This window comes from Papilio xuthus, unplaced genomic scaffold (assembly GCF_000836235.2).
Source record: "Papilio xuthus unplaced genomic scaffold, Pxut_1.1 DF827135.1, whole genome shotgun sequence".
NCBI classification, from domain to species: Eukaryota; Metazoa; Arthropoda; class Insecta; order Lepidoptera; family Papilionidae; genus Papilio; species Papilio xuthus.
This window is the reverse complement of record NW_013531514.1, coordinates 926,840-942,787: the sequence shown is the minus strand read 5'-3', so window position 1 is coordinate 942,787 and position 15,948 is coordinate 926,840. Positions and strand designations below refer to the sequence as shown.

The 15,948-nt window shown below is 33.8% G+C and overlaps 2 protein-coding genes across 2 annotated transcripts; one reads left to right on the top strand and one right to left on the bottom strand.

Annotated features, from left to right (window-relative positions):
- Nucleotides 1-311: 311 nt before the first annotated feature.
- On the top strand, nucleotides 312-1,366 carry Ppcdc (phosphopantothenoylcysteine decarboxylase). The gene is made up of 3 exons (XM_013314809.1): nucleotides 312-532; nucleotides 611-814; nucleotides 1,071-1,366. The coding sequence occupies exons 1-3, from the start codon at nucleotides 413-415 to the stop codon at nucleotides 1,338-1,340; spliced, it is 594 nt and encodes a 197-aa protein (XP_013170263.1). The 5' UTR covers nucleotides 312-412; the 3' UTR covers nucleotides 1,341-1,366.
- Nucleotides 1,367-6,133: 4,767 nt separating this feature from the next.
- On the bottom strand, nucleotides 6,134-15,693 carry LOC106119602 (uncharacterized). Its single transcript, XM_013314644.1, has 8 exons — nucleotides 15,003-15,693; nucleotides 12,318-12,649; nucleotides 11,271-12,119; nucleotides 9,366-9,728; nucleotides 8,852-8,959; nucleotides 7,645-7,731; nucleotides 7,065-7,301; nucleotides 6,134-6,674 (listed from the first exon to the last, which is right to left on the bottom strand). Exons 1-8 carry the CDS (start codon nucleotides 15,262-15,264, stop codon nucleotides 6,633-6,635), a joined length of 2,280 nt encoding a protein of 759 aa, XP_013170098.1. The 5' UTR covers nucleotides 15,265-15,693; the 3' UTR covers nucleotides 6,134-6,632.
- Nucleotides 15,694-15,948: the final 255 nt, after the last annotated feature.

The following is a 15,948-nucleotide window of genomic DNA, read 5'->3' as shown; positions in this document are numbered from 1 at the left end:
CGAATCGAGATGACAATGGTTTGGAATGTTGGCATATGAAAAAAAGACGTAAGAAATTTCATCGTTCTGAAACGAGTGGTATGGTCTATTTCGTAATTATAAGGTGAGATTTCTTTAATTAAGTACATAATTGAACCTTACTGAATAATTTAACGAAAAGGAAATTCACAGAATTATTTACTGTGAAGGAATTTTAAATAGAGTTTTTTTATCGATCATTTAATTTTCTGGTTATTAATTAGAGATTTTTCTCCCACTGTTTTTGAACGAAAACCCCGTTTCAAACTGTCAGTTGCAGTCAGCTGTCACGCCGTCGCTGTGATTGGTAATTTGATGATAACGAGAACTGATAACAGTGAATTTTGTTTAGTAACATAACATTACATTTTATACTTATTAAAGTGTAATTAAGATGGATAAAAGTAAATTTAAGATAGTTATTGGTGCTACGGGAAGCGTCGCAGCTCTAAAAATACCAATTTTGGTCAACTCCTTACTAGATTTGAATAATAAACAGCAATACATTTTTGAGGTTATATTTACAAATAAAAATGTTCTGCGTAAAACATTTTAGTTTTTAGAAAGTGAATTATTCCAATCATTTAATTAGATCTATGTTGTTGTAACAGAGCATGCGAAACATTTCTTCGAAACTTCAAAATTACCAGATGTTGTAAAAATTTACGATGATGCGAAAGAATGGATTAGTTGGGAAAAAAGAGGCGACCCTGTGGTTCATATAGAACTTGGAAAATGGGCTGACATGATGGTCATTGCACCTTTGGATGCTAACACTCTGGCTAAAATGGCACAGGCAAGAAATTATTTCAATAACCAAACTTAATTTCAATTAAAAATAATACAGAATTAAATTATATGTCGTAATTTTATACTCAATATAATACGTAGATAATTGTAGAGTTTAAAGACAAATTAGTTAAATTAGATTAAGAAAAATAAGGTTGAACATGAGTCAAATAAGAACAAGTAAACTCATATAAACAAGTGACCTCATCATAATCTATGATCCTTTTCAATTAAATATCTGGTAAATTCATATAATTTTACAGGGTCTATGTGATAATCTTCTGACCTGCACCACCAGGGCTTGGGATATGAAGCAACCATTGTTATTCTGTCCAGCTATGAACACAAGGATGTGGGAGCATCCAGTTACATACAAACACATACAGACATTAAAAGAATGGGGACATGAGGAGATACCACCTATTAAAAAACAGCTGATATGTGGCGACACTGGTGTAGGTGCTATGGCAGAGGTTGAAACTATTGTAGAAAGAATAAAAAGTATCGCTGATGAGAAAATGTTTAATAAGTAATTGAAAGATAAGTCTTTTATTTAATGTAAAATGTTATGGAGAGAATTTTTAATAAATCAGAAGTTATTGTTATTTTGTTATTCTAGTCATTTATTAACCTTAACTAGCTATCCCTGCGTCTCCACCTGCGCAGAATTATGAAAATACTTAATAGCCTATGTGTCCTTCCAGACTATGTTCTACATCAATGTCAAATTTCAGTGATATCCATTGTGCGTTTCTAGAGAGTTTCTAAGAAACATCCATCCATCCTTTTAAACATTTGCATTGATAATATTAGTAAGAAGTAAAATCATCTACTTTCTTCTATAATTTAGATAAACCTTAATTGTTTGAAACAAAATAGCTGGCATATTTCAAACATAAAATCAGTAACAAAAAAAAAGTTAATGTGATTTGATGTAAAATGGTTGCTAAGTCAATTTATCAACTAGGTGATATCAGTTGAGGGAAAAAAAGTTCATTGACCCATGTATATACATAATGCCCTAAATATGGACATTATCATAATATTGACATGCGACTTACCTTATCATGGAATGTCTTGACATCAAAATAGTTTAAACAACGATAAAAACATATCGCCAAACTGTCTGAGATTATCCTCATGTTGATTATGCGTGTACTATGTATATAAACATTCATGTAACATGTATGTAATCTAAAAAGTATAGCTCCTTGCAGTTCGTTGAATCATCGGTTAGAATGAATAAGGCCTTAGGAAATCAAATGTTACAAATGCGTATGTTTAGATGAATGGATGGATGGACCGATGTTTGAAGGTATCTCTGAAAAGGCTCAACGTCTCTTGTTTTAATTTGGCATAGACGTAGAAAATATTATGCAAGAACACATAGGCTACATATTATTATTTTTTAAATAGCGCTTACGGAGTCGAGGGGGACAGCTAGTGTAATTATACCTATCGTTTATAATTCTCAGTTCTTCTATTAGAAGTGTGAAGCAATGAATGTCATAATAAAAGTAATTTAACGCAATAACATCGTAAGAAACAAATGGATAAGCTATTTATAAAACAGATTTCAGTCAGTAAATATCCACGACATCGTTAGAACGAAAATAATCTTGAATTCGAATATGTTAACATATTTACAGCTCTGTTTTGATAAAGCTATTATTTATTTATAACTAGCGACCTGCGACTCTAACCACGCGGAATTAAAAAAATATTCGTAGCCTAAGTGTACTTCCAGTCTATGTTCTACATCTATGGCAAATTTCACCGAGATGCATGCAGTAAGATTGGATCACCTTAATATGATAATATCATATCATGGTAAATTTCATTCATTCAAGGTAAACCTGATATCTTCTTCTTCTTCGCATACTTCATTAGTGGAGGTCCTGCTCATCTTTATATGCGTCGACCAGCTGCCAGATATAATGCACGACAAAATATTATATGTTAAAATCTATAAGTTGATGACGGACGTAACAAACATGTTGATAATCTCTTGCGTGCCGCGCTTGTTACATACCTGATGTAGATTGTTTTGATGCGGTGCGCCACGTGGCAGTGAGATTCATTACATGTGTTAAAAATAAACATTTATATGCGAACTACTGCCACGTGTAACTTACGATCGCATTATGCAACATTTTCATTAGCCGATGGCATCGAGTTTCGTATATGTATAATATAATTTACTCTCTGACTACTTCATTGATTATGGACGACAAAATCAAAGCAAATCCATTAATTACTTGATATGTTTTTGCTGTTTTAGATTAGGTTTTATTCGTACATCTTACTAATATTATAAATACGAATGTTTGGATGGATGCTTGGATGTATGTTTGAAGGTATCTTCAGAACGGCTGCATAGATATAGCTGAAATTTAACTAAGACATAGAACATAGTCTGGAAGAACACATAGGCTACTAATTAAATTTTTTTATTGCTATAATAGTAACTATTATTTTAAATATGGTACTTGATAGCAAGTATAATTTCAAACCAGTCGCATTGCTACCTATATGAAATAAGGTTTCAATTGTTTTTTATCATATCGTTAGGTTGTTATTTGCTGTACACCAACATAATATACATAAATATTCGTCACGACGCATATATTTCAAACATAATTATGTAAAATATACACTTTTATGTTACACGTGCTATTCGTCAAGTCACAAACAATTAATTATTTATTTCTTGCATTTGCAAATTGAGGTTCCAAACAACACTATTAGGGCTTGGTAAAATTCATCTAACATTAGAATTACCTTTTTTTCATACCATCAAATAATTTGACATAGACGTAAAATTTATCATTTATTACTGTGTGATGGTATGGATCATGATTGGAACTATTAACCGACTAATTTCGAAGTGGATTTCTTTAAGAGGCTAGCTCTGTTAAACATAATTCGTAGCACTTGTTTGCTTTTTGTTTTAATTTGTTTCGAACAACAATATGGACTTATTTTCGTCATACTTGAATAAACGATGAAAAATATTTATCTATTAGTACCCGTAGGCCTGCAGTTGATATGAATTATTGAATATTCGCTAAACCATAAATATAGGGAACTGTTGTATTTCCATTGCATTTGTACATCCTTTGTTAACTCCAAATCAATAGTTTATTTTATTATGGTTACAAAGAAAAAACTTGTTGTCTGTAATTTGTTTTTGTATGATCAAAAATTTTCTGGTCGAGACTTCATCTATTGGTTTTCAATAGTACCGCCAGCAAGAAATCTTAAAACAATAGGGTTAGAAAAAACATACCATTTTCCAAGACAGTACTGATTTATTACGTTCTTATATAAACATTATATAAGTTACAAAATACATAAACAGGTAAATAGGTAACAAAACACTTGACTAGCGTTTCAGAAATAATGTACAGCTTGCAAACGGATTCAGAGCTCTGGTACATTCACGCGCTGGTTTCGGACTTCATACATCTAAATAAATAATAACGCCTTTAAAAAAACAAAGGCATCCAAAGAAGTTGCCAGTAAGCAAAATTATGTAAAAAAAAATGTAAAAATATTTTTTTAGCAAAAGACCGAAACTAAAGCATCACTATATCGCAAGATATAAAAATATTGTTTATCTATAAGGCAACACTGATCAGTGTTGCCAACTGTAAAATATACATTCTATTTAGTATTGGTTTGCGTAAAAAAAATCATCTTGTTCATTTGGCACGGTACTTGTAGAAAATTATACGCCTTTTTATACTTATTTTTATTTTACGACTGTAAAAAATAAATAATTATGATTATTTATATCGTTATATTTACTCAACCACTTAACTGTAGGTAACGTTGATGTAAAAAAAGCTATGTATTTTGTATAAAAACAAACTCTATAGTCTATGATAATAGAAATGTCATATTTTTAATGTAGCTGCACTTTGAATCTACTAATAGTAGGGTATATTTACAAAAAGTTACAATGGTTGAGTAATTCATATTTGTGTTAACTGCCGAAAAAAATGTATAGGGGGGGGCGTCCATAAATTACGTGAGGTGTTTTTTTTTATTTTTTGCACCTCCCTCCACCTCTGGTGAGATGTAGAGGGATTTTATTCAACATTTTTCAAAATGTGAGTTTCTTATGTAAATGCGTTGGATTGTTATTGTAAAAAGAAAAAAAAATCAGAAACAAAATTGCGTGATATTTGCAGAGACCTACCTCTGTACAACGTAAGATTCGATGAGATTTGACTCGACCCCCTCTCCCCTTAAACACCTCACGTAATTTATGGTCGCCCCCATACCTGTATCTTAAAAAACAGTTTTTTATGTACATATATTTCCGCAGATTACAAATTTTTATTTGAAAGTAAAACCGATTTCCGTTTGGTGTCTTAACAATTTTTTACATTATGCTATTTTCACATACTTACAGTTTTACGAATATGCATCTTAAGACTTAAGTTACAAGCTTTTTACACACAAACATACAATCCTGAATAAAGTGGGTAGTATGAAATAAACCGTTTGAATTGAACTATTTAAATTAGGAAATGCCAATACATTTCAAACGGGTTATACACATACAATGTCTTCATTTAATTGTATACCTTGAAATATTATGATTGAGATGGAATTTTGCCTTTCGGGCTAAGAAATGCCCGCCAAACATTCCAACTAGAGTTTAGTGGATTTTGTATCGTTCAAAAACGTCCATTATATTCACAATTCAAAACATACACACAATCACTCATAAATAATGTAAATGGTAAATATTCTATAATTTTCCTTGCCATATAACACATATTTTCCACGATTAAGGAATGACCTAATAAGGACCTAGGAATACTTTTGGGAATTGAATACAATATACATATCAACATACGATTCGACTTATTTTGATCAAAAATCATAGTTTCTATAATAATAAGCTTAATATTATACTATTATTCTCTTCATGTTGGAGAACATGCGTATATTCGAACACGTTTACTAAGCTAATTTGACACTTAAATTAAGTATCTTGTTAGAATTAACCACATTATTTTTATATTTTTAGCTCAGACGATAATACTGCGGTTTTATCTACAATCCATGTTTGGGTTTCTAATACCGAGATACATGAATTTAAATGTCATCCCACTCAATCTTTACGAGAAAAACAAGGACAACAATCTATTTTAATAGTTTTAAGTCAATGTAATTTCATAGTTGCGGTTGAAATTCATTCATACGTATAAATAATACAAAATGTGTATAAGTTTACAAAGTTAAAGAAAAATCCAAAAGCAATATATGAAAAACAAAATAATAGTTTCATATATAATTTTAAACGGTGATTTTACATTTCATTTTTGCAATATGAGGTTAAACATATTGAATAAAATTTACATTAAATAAGTAATTTTGTCATAATTCCGTCTATATTTTTTCACAAGCCTTCATTGAGGCAAGTTGTAGTCATTCTAGGCCTAGTTATAATTTCCATATTATGACATTCTACCCACCGATACACAATAATTTCTAAAACTTGACTTTATTAAAGGAAACATGGAATTAATTAAATTTTCGAATATTTACACAAATTCTTTGTCCAAGACTTAACATACTAAGCAGTAAGTAGCACAGAGTAGACCATTTCAAATATTCTGTGCGTAAAAAAAATGATTGCATTTCTATTTCATACAAACTCATACATTTCTTTGTCCAAACAGAGATTCATTTATATCTTCCTTATTCCAGAATACATATCGATATATCTTAACTAATTACATTAAATAAGGCAATGAGATGTTTGAGAGCGGTCATGTGTACACTTACGTTGCACCATTGGCCGAATCTCAGCCCGAACACATTTCTGAATGGTCGTCCCACGCCGCCACCTGAAGTGCAAATTTTCAACCTTATTACACTATTCATAAGTGTCTTTTTCTCTTATAGTTATCTATGAAGTATCTGTACAAGCTTTATGAGCAAAGATTTTAATATAATTTGTTTTATCTTATGACTAGTTCATACAACTTAGTTTTATAGTCAAAACCTTGAACTATTAAAGCCATTGTAAAGAGCAGGAAGTGAAAAATAGTGTTAATTGATTCCTTTTCTTTAGACACTTCTCTTTAGTGATTATTTTCATTAACAGTTGCGAGCTGCGCGATTTAGTACGAAATAGGGCTGAAATACTCGACCATACAAAAAGCAAAGTAGTATGGAAAGCGTGATTTATTAGTAGAAATAGTATGTTATCGTGTATGTATGTATGATTGTCCCACCTGACAGTCGCGACTGCAGTACCACTGGTTGGCGCAGCCGGCGCACACGAACTGCGCGTCCCGGCGCCGGCAGCCCTGGCACAGCGGCGCGCCCCCCTCCGCCGCACCCTCCCCGCCCTCGCCCTCCGCCGCCTCGCCCTCGCCCGCCCCGCCCTCGTCTATCACCAGCCGCCCGGAGCCCGAGCCCGCGGGGGAGCCCCCGCCCGAGCACTCCGACGCGGGGCTCTCCTCATCGTCCTGGTAAACATATACTAAACTCATCACTGCAATTTTATCGTCTTGATTACCTTTTGTCGTACTTTTTTTATTATTTTAAAGTTGTTTTTATGTACATAATCTGGGAATACACCATGCATAACGAAAAAATACTAAGTTAATAAACAAAGTTATTATAAATTTTAGGTACAACAAGAATTTTTTTTAGAAATTTTAAGTACTTTAAGTTGAGGATTAAACTTATTTCCATTTCTTTTCCAAAAAGAAAAATTTTACGTCTCAGTACCGGAAACTCTTAACATTTAGGGTGACAATCTCAAATCACTCAGTTGATTCTACTCTTAGTTTTATCTTAAATACTAACCAGCTGCACCACTTCCTCGGTCTTCTCTGGCTGAGGCTCGGGTGGCGGAGTGGGCTGCACCGGTGTTATTGTGATCTCACCGCAATTCTGCAAACATTTTACACGATAATTAAATATTAATTAATACATATGTACGATAACACAATATATTCAACATAATTTTTTTTTTGTTATCCAATCATAAGAAATTTACGGTTTCGTACAATTTTTTTTAACTAGTTCCAAGGCTAATGTAAATTATTATTACTTAATAAAAACAGTTTTAAGCAAAGAGTTTATTAGCTAAATAAAAAAAATGGCAAAGAATCAGACATGTTTGAAGCACTGCTGAAGTCATGCATGAAGATAAACAAGGCGTGCAAAGAAAAACGATAGAACTTTCTAGAAAGTGATACTAAAATAATATAGAGTTACCAATATTAATATCGTAATTATTTTGTCAGATTTTCATTTATTTACAAAAATATAGTATCCTTAAGGCACAGATCCAAAGATATATTCATAATGTTAGTCTTAATCAGGTACACATATGTGCGAGTTTAATTAATTATGTGCAAGAATGGAAAATAATTTTCGAGTACCCAACAAATTGAAAAAACTTTGAACTGTTAATTTCATAGTTTTGTGGGTAGTTTTATAAAGTTTTTTTTTTTAAATATTGTTGTTATTAAAAATAGTTATTCCTCCGAACACCTAAATTGGAAAAATAGTACACGGAAAGAAGGAAATTACAGATTTTAAATTTAGTCTTGGAACTATTTTTTTTTTCATGAAACAAACTAGCGATATTAAATGAGTACATAAAATCTGCTTTAATTTTGTGAGCAACATCGTCTTCTTATTATAAGTTATGCGAATAATGAGAGTAAAACATGAAGTGGCATTAACACTTAATGAGCATTGCCATTTTCTGTTTTCTTCCTTCAAATTTGCACTCAAAGGTACTCATATGCTTTGCTTTGTAAATAGTTGAAGCTTGCAATTCTCTTTTTTTTTTAAATACAATCTATGACCAACATATTTTTCTAAGGTTGTCTTCTCTTTGATCAAATGACAAATGATTGTTTTATCCCGCGCTAGATGGCGCTAAAACTGTTTACAAAGCTGCGTTTTTTTAAAATTCTTAAAGCTAAATTTTGAATTTGGAATGATCGAGGCCAATTAGCACACCAATTCGGGTCTTATTTCGTACACATTAAGGTTGTACCTTGGCCTGACCGAAAGTTGGCAACGTTGGCGCGCTCTGTTTCCTTTCCGGCGACGTGAGCAGTTTAGCCAACGTCGGGGAGAAACTCTGAGACGCAGGGGACGCCTGCTGGAAGTTTGGCAACACCCATTCAAGCTAATTCAAAACGTTTTGTAACGATCTGTGACACAAACGAAATAGAGATGGACAATGCATTACATTTCTGCTAATATGATCTAGCATTTTTTACTAGATATGCGTGAAAATTAGCAAAGTTTGCCATAATTTTACCATAACAAAGCTTAAAGTCTCTTAAAATGTTAAAGTACTACATGTTAAGTGTATTAGCAATGTCCATCCCTTTAACTCATAAATAAAATGTATTCCAGTGTCTTCAAATTAAGTGATTACCACCCAACTTGAAGACACTTCAAATGGCTAAGTTAAGAAAATCTAAATCTAAGTGTTGCTAACTGATTAAAAAATTCAATGAGAGTACCTAATCAAGTTATTGTCATATTAAAATTAAAATTACCTTTGTCAATATCCCGTGTAATAGAGAAGTTTGCGATTGTGAGGTCTCCTGACTGGTTGTGACGGGCAGCAATGATATTTCCGGATATGGCGGGGGCGGGGGAAGACGGGGACTGGGCGAGGCCAGCCGTTCCACTTGCTTAGGTACATGCGGCTCTTCATGACTCCTATCCTGTCTCCGTCTCCCCTCAGGCCTCACGTGGTGCTCCGGTCTACTGGGCATGTCCATTGGCCTGGTTGGCATGAGGTTAGGGTTCCCTTGCTGCATGTTAGCGAATTGTACGAGTACGTCTTTAAATGAGACGCCATTTGGAAGCCCTCCTGCTTGGATTTGCTGTAGTCTCTCCAGCATTGCCTTTTGATTCTGAAAATTATTTCGTAAGATCTAAGTAAGAGGAAATAAGTGTACCCAATATTAGACGTACGAATAAAAGATATACTTCTCCACACTGTCACCAATATGATAGACAATCTTGCTGTTGTACTATGAAGTGTCTCCGCGCCCTACATATAGATTCAAATTGATCAAGCGCTCGGTAGCAACGACCTCTCAACGGCCGTCGCAGATTCGAGTCAAGGATACGTTATTAATTCGACATCGCGAGCCGCCAAGGTCGATACGAAGGTGTTTGTGCACTCGCTTGGCATTTGGCACCGGATCCTATAGAGCTTCGTGCCAAAGAAAGCAATTGTAAGTAAAGAGGGGTAAGGTGCGAGGTAATTACGCGGGAGGAAAGTTTAAATGACGTGCAAAATGTAAGATTGTAGCATATTCATTTAAATCTTTAAATCTCAACATATTGTTTTTAAATTGCATAAACTAGAAGAATTAAGTAACTATTCAAACTTTCGCTTCATTACAATACTTGTCATAATCTTACTAATATTATAATGCGAATGTATGGATGGATGTTGGAAGTTATCTCCTGAACGGTTGCTTGGATCTCGCTGAAATTTGGCATACATGTAGAACATTGTCTGGAAGGCTTCTAATTAGGTTATATTAATTACGCACGGACGAAGTCGCGAGCTACAACTAGTTTATCACTAATTGAAATCATTAACTGCAACGCATCTGCAATTGCGGATGTTTGAGCAAGACAGCTTCGCTATTTCGGCGAATTTAGTTCGCTCGTTTGCCACCATATGTTATAGAGAAATGGTACATATGCTAATAGTGTTAAGGCATTATTGTTTAACCTAGCTTACTCCTAGTATATCGTATACTAAAGTAAGCAAATTTTGCAATGGTTTTTATTCGACAGTTTAAGCTTCGATTATAAAGAAAAACAATAGAAGTATGACGCACAGTCAGTAGAGGCTCGGCCTCGGTTTAAAAAGGTCACGGGTTCAAGTCCTTACTGCGTTATTGCTTGTTTACTTATAAAGCCATGAATAAAATTTACTTTTTTTTAACATACTTGTACATAAGAAACAATATTCATACCAAGACTGCTTGAATACAGTATGTTAGTAAAAACCACGAAAGTTTAAAATTATTACATAGTTACTTTATTTACCGTAATTATGTACAGTCAGCTGTATAAATATGTATACATTTACAAAGCTTTAGAAAATTATATACACTTTTGGTTACACACACAAATATCGGTCTATATGCTGCCAGTCAGAAGTACATGACTTGGACGAATACGTGCGAAAGTATTTTTGAAACCGACACGTACACACATATTTATGCAGCTGACTGTACTTGTGTCGTTAATTAAATTAAGGCGCGATAACAAAATAAGTTTAGTTAAAACTATTTAATTTAAATATTAATGCATTTTGAACAATCAAAAATCTCTATAGAATGTTTTGTAAGTAAGTTACAAGTGGAAAATATTGTGGGACTGGACATAAAATTTACGAATCAACACTATAAATAAATATAAAAACAACTCACCATATCCAAATTGTTGAATAGCATATTAAGATTATTAAAATTATTTAAATTATCAATTTTAGGTGCAATCGGTCTAGGTGGATTCATCATGTTCGGATTCAATATGGATTTCATCCGTCTTCCGCGTCTCGGCGTTACCTCTGGGTTCCTCTGTCTATAGTCAGCTATTATAGACTTGACATCTTTAGTAGGACCTTGTCGACCCATCGGCATACCGAAACTGTTCATCTGGCCATTCAAATCTCTAGAGAAACCTGGTAGAGGGCCGGGTAACATTAACGGTTGATGGAATACTGGCTTTGGCATAGATTGCATATGTGCAGCCTTGTCGTACGGCGGTGGCAACCCTGACATGTGGTTAAAATGTGTCGTGACTGGCAACACTGGAGGTTGTAGGATAGGGTTGACCATCGCAGAACTCGGCTGTTTGATCGCCAACCCTGAGATTTCATCGCTCTTGTCTATAGCCAGGTTTTTAGCTTGATTTAAATAATCGTAGGGATCCGTCCGCTCCGAACCGTTTACGTCCGCCGATTTTTCGAACGATAGAACTTGTTTGCGTCTTAGAAGTCGTAATAGAATCTCTTCTTTGACCTTTTTGAGGTGCAAAATGTTATTCCATTCGTGTTCTTTCTTTTGGGCGAGTTCTCTTAGCGTTTGTATTTCTGAGAGCAGTTGTTCTGTATGCCTTTGTATTTCATCAACATTGTTTTTGGTTGCGGTCTGAATGTAGTCGCTTATCATGACATCGTGCTGAGGAAAAGTCTTCTCTACTTCCTGACAGAGTTTCTTCAGCGGTGACTCTGTGTCGACGTCTTCGCTAATTCGTCTTTTTGTTGATTGCTCCTCCTGGAATATGACGAATGTATTAAGGTGCGGCTAACTGTACATTCGCGGGCTATTCGCCATTGTGAATACAGAAATATTTTTCCTAAATAACAAATGTTTTTGTGTGTCCCTTAATAGTAAGGTGCAAATAAAAACCAATAAATTGATTGAAAAAAGATACTGTTAATAACTCATTAACATCACTAAAATAACAATTACCTTAATAACATCGCCGTTCAAAGATTGCGTATTGATTTTAGGTTCGGTTTTCTCTGTCTTTTCACTAGTCTGCACCACTTCAGTCATTGCCACATCAGCGTCAGTCTCTTGTGGTTTCACCTCCTCGGGCTTTGCCGCAGGAGTTTCCTTCACCGGACTCGGTTCCTCAACTTTCGGGACCTCGACAGACTGCTTCGTTTCCTGAGGCAATTCGGTGGACTCCGACACAGTGTTGTCTGGAGTTTGGTCAGGTTTTAAACTAATCGCGACATCGTCTGCCACATTTTTTTCCTCTATCACAGTTATAGGTGCTTCATCTTTCAGCAATACTTCTGAAAAAAATCGTAAAATGTCACCATTGCAAGAACTTTTCTTGACGTAGTTAATTTTCGTTTCCCAACCCCATTTTAAAACATATTGTTATCTTTGTTTTGTCAAAGATGAAAGACAGGGATGACGATATGTTTTTACAGTGATTGGTCTAAGAAACGAACAGCTAACGAAATGTCTGGTGATATGCATATACAAAAACACATGTCGCCTGGTTTTAATTCATGCCACCCACAAAGATCCTAAAACATCAGAGATATTATTTAAGTCTTGTAACCTCGGGAAAAGTGATAGAACATAGAGTCCGACCTTTTCCCTCATGGTCCGTCTCTACTGCGACTACGAAAGACCTTTCGCTATGACCAGAACAATGCGGCTAAATTCAATGTCAAAATAAAACTTTTGTTTCGATATGACACACACTCAACGCCCAGATACAGGTCTATACTATCGGTTTCGTGAAAAAGTATGTTCTTTTTAAATACAGATTTAATACAGTAACTCCTTATTGCCTAACCGTCTTAGATCGTATGTCTAATGCCTTGAATTTATATACCTATTAACGTAGACTATACTTTCATTCGAAAAATCGTACTGGCATCCAACACATTACATTTCAAGGTAAATAACACAATTTATATCAAGACACAATTAAAAAAAAACTGTGTTCCGGTATTGAGGGTTTGATAATCAAAAAAAAAATAACTGAATATACTTCCATACATTTAGAGCGCCAATAGCCTTATGGTTAAGGATACGGATTTCCGATCACGCTGACGAGTGTTCGAATACCGACAATCGATTAATGTTACACACACACAAGCCTAGAGCTTACTTGGAATGGTACAAGAAATGTTAGTAATTTAACAAAAATCTGCTTATATGTTATTATATAAAAAGAAACCTAGACACGAGAGTTTGATTTTACGTCGATCCCTGCGAATGTAGTGAACAAACGGCTCTTCGTGTGCACGCCAATGCATTTTACGGAAGTGCAACACGTGGCCCACTTACGCGGACTGCTGTTAGTCCGGTCTTGTATACAATAAGTTAAGCCGGCGTAATTATACTTTACTCATACGCGTGATGAAAACAATATAAGCATGTTTTTCGGAAGAGATTAACTAACATATTAACACTTTTTTCATTATTTGAAACATCCTGGATATCAACTGATTGTCTATTTTTTCACTTCTACAAAGTTCAAAAGACGTAATTTAATCATTGGAAATGGGAAAAGCTATTGAAAACTGGAAATGTACTGTAAACAAATTTTTAGTAGATATTTACAAATATAATTTAATTTTACAACTACAATGAGATATGCATAATTAAAAAAAAAATCGTAGGTCTGACAACAAAGCACACCAAAACAAGAAAAGACAAAAAAAAGTTTACCATGCAAATAGTTGACCAGCAATTTGTGCAACAATAGTAACTTTTGTCCTACTTCTAGTTATTTGGTGGCAAATTGTTTAATTTCAACGAAATATTTGAACCTGCAGATAACATCTTGATACTCTCATCAATTAGCTTCTGAGTCATATGTGTGATGTTTGTGTATATAGTGAATGCATCTGTTGCAACATAAGTTTATGAGAAAATTGCAAAAGTCAATGACCTCAATAGAGGTTGGTGATCCATCATTAAAAACAAAACAAGATATAAAATTTATGAAGACAATTTAAACATCAATCGCTCAAAAACACAACAAGTTATTTTTTTTAATTCACAAATATTATTTTATTTGTTCAGTATTATGAAATAACAATACAACTCATGCCCATAACCCATTTAGATTACATTTGTGGGAATTTTCAAATTTCTCTTGGAAAAAAAAATGAAACCTCTCGGATGAAAAGAGTTACATCTTATACAGATATCCCATAAGAGATATAACTCTTCAATCATTGGGTTGGTTTGGTATTTGTAAAAAAAAACAATAAAATATGTTATCAACAACAGTTATGATTACACAGGATACTGTTTGCAGTTGTAAATATTTATTTTCCTTCACATCAAGACTTTTGGACATATTGACAGTTTTGAGAAGTATAAACATAGGAACACCATATTCAAATATTGGTAGAAATCAACTAAATTCAAGAATCATCAAAATCATAATTGTAACAATTGTCGACAGCCAATAGCCTAAATACCCAAAGACAACAAATAAGATAAGGGAAAGAAAACTATCTTATTATCTGAACACAAATTTTGATCAGTCTTAAGCCTATATACGTTTAGTCAGTTGGCTGTACTATCCCAAGAAATTTATATAGAACTTTCTTTTAAAAATTTTAAATTCATAACAAACATTTATCAATGTAAATAAACGGATATTTAAAAAGATACCTTTAATAGTCTCCGGTTGCACAGTTAAAATTTCTTCATTAGGGCTCTCACTTATATTATCTTCTTTGGCATTATCATCACAGCTTTCCTTCTTCTCCTCTACAACATTGTCAACTTCATTCAAGGGATCCTTCGCAGAGCCCACATCTGTATCCTCTATGGATAATGGATCGACGTCATTGTCGACACTTATCTCTGGTGCTGGAGAAATCCCCGATATATCCTTCGGAGATTCTGTTATTTTTACGCCTATATCATTCATGTTTATTTACATATTTTCGTCACAAAGTCACAGTGTCAGCATGCCGTATGCAGGTTCAATGACTTTCCCACCAACATAACCATAGTATTACACTTGATTAAGTCACTATGTATCACTTTGTCGTAAGTTTCACATAAAACTTCACTCACATTATTAAACACAGTTAGGTTTTGATTATTTATAGTAATACTTCCATAAAATAATTTCACGATGCGCAACCAACAGAAGCCGTGAACTTAAGGGTTGGATTGGAACGAGTTACTTGGTTACTTTAAAAAATATGTCACGATTCTTATAAAGTATAGCGACAAACTTTTGAAAATCTATTTGGATAATTAGTTAAAATTAAACTACAGCTAATTTTATTTTATATTCGAACAAAATAAAGCCTTGCGAAGGACGCAAAGTAAATTGCACGCAATGTACAGATAAAAAATCTAGTAATGTTAAATTTTAAATGTCAGCCAGGGGTACCAACCAAAGGCATAGAGTAGTAACTATAGTTGTGAAGTGCACCAATGGAATGCAATACAATTTTAATTCAGTACAATACAATATTGCTGTAGTTTACAATGGTTTCTTTATTATTTAACCCAAAGTATGTCCTAATCATAATTTAACTGTAGCAATGAATTCTGATAAGGTTTTTCTTAAAATAATGCCCTTAATTCCTACTAAATTTGT

What these genes read in the sequence shown, in the direction of transcription:
- Ppcdc (XM_013314809.1), top strand. Translation starts at nt 413, where the DNA reads ATGGATAAAAGTAAATTTAAGATAGTTATTGGTGCTACGGGAAGCGTC. An exon ending in AACAGCAATACATTTTTGAG is followed by an intron (nt 533 to 610) that starts GTTATATTTACA and finishes TCATTTAATTAG; the next exon opens with ATCTATGTTGTTGTAACAGA. An exon ending in CTCTGGCTAAAATGGCACAG is followed by an intron (nt 815 to 1,070) that starts GCAAGAAATTAT and finishes ATAATTTTACAG; the next exon opens with GGTCTATGTGATAATCTTCT.
- LOC106119602 (XM_013314644.1), bottom strand. Translation starts at nt 15,264, where the DNA reads ATGAATGATATAGGCGTAAAAATAACAGAATCTCCGAAGGATATATCG. An exon ending in TGAACGGCGATGTTATTAAG is followed by an intron (nt 12,120 to 12,317) that starts GTAATTGTTATT and finishes GTCATATTCCAG; the next exon opens with GAGGAGCAATCAACAAAAAG. An exon ending in TACACGGGATATTGACAAAG is followed by an intron (nt 8,960 to 9,365) that starts GTAATTTTAATT and finishes CCAAACTTCCAG; the next exon opens with CAGGCGTCCCCTGCGTCTCA.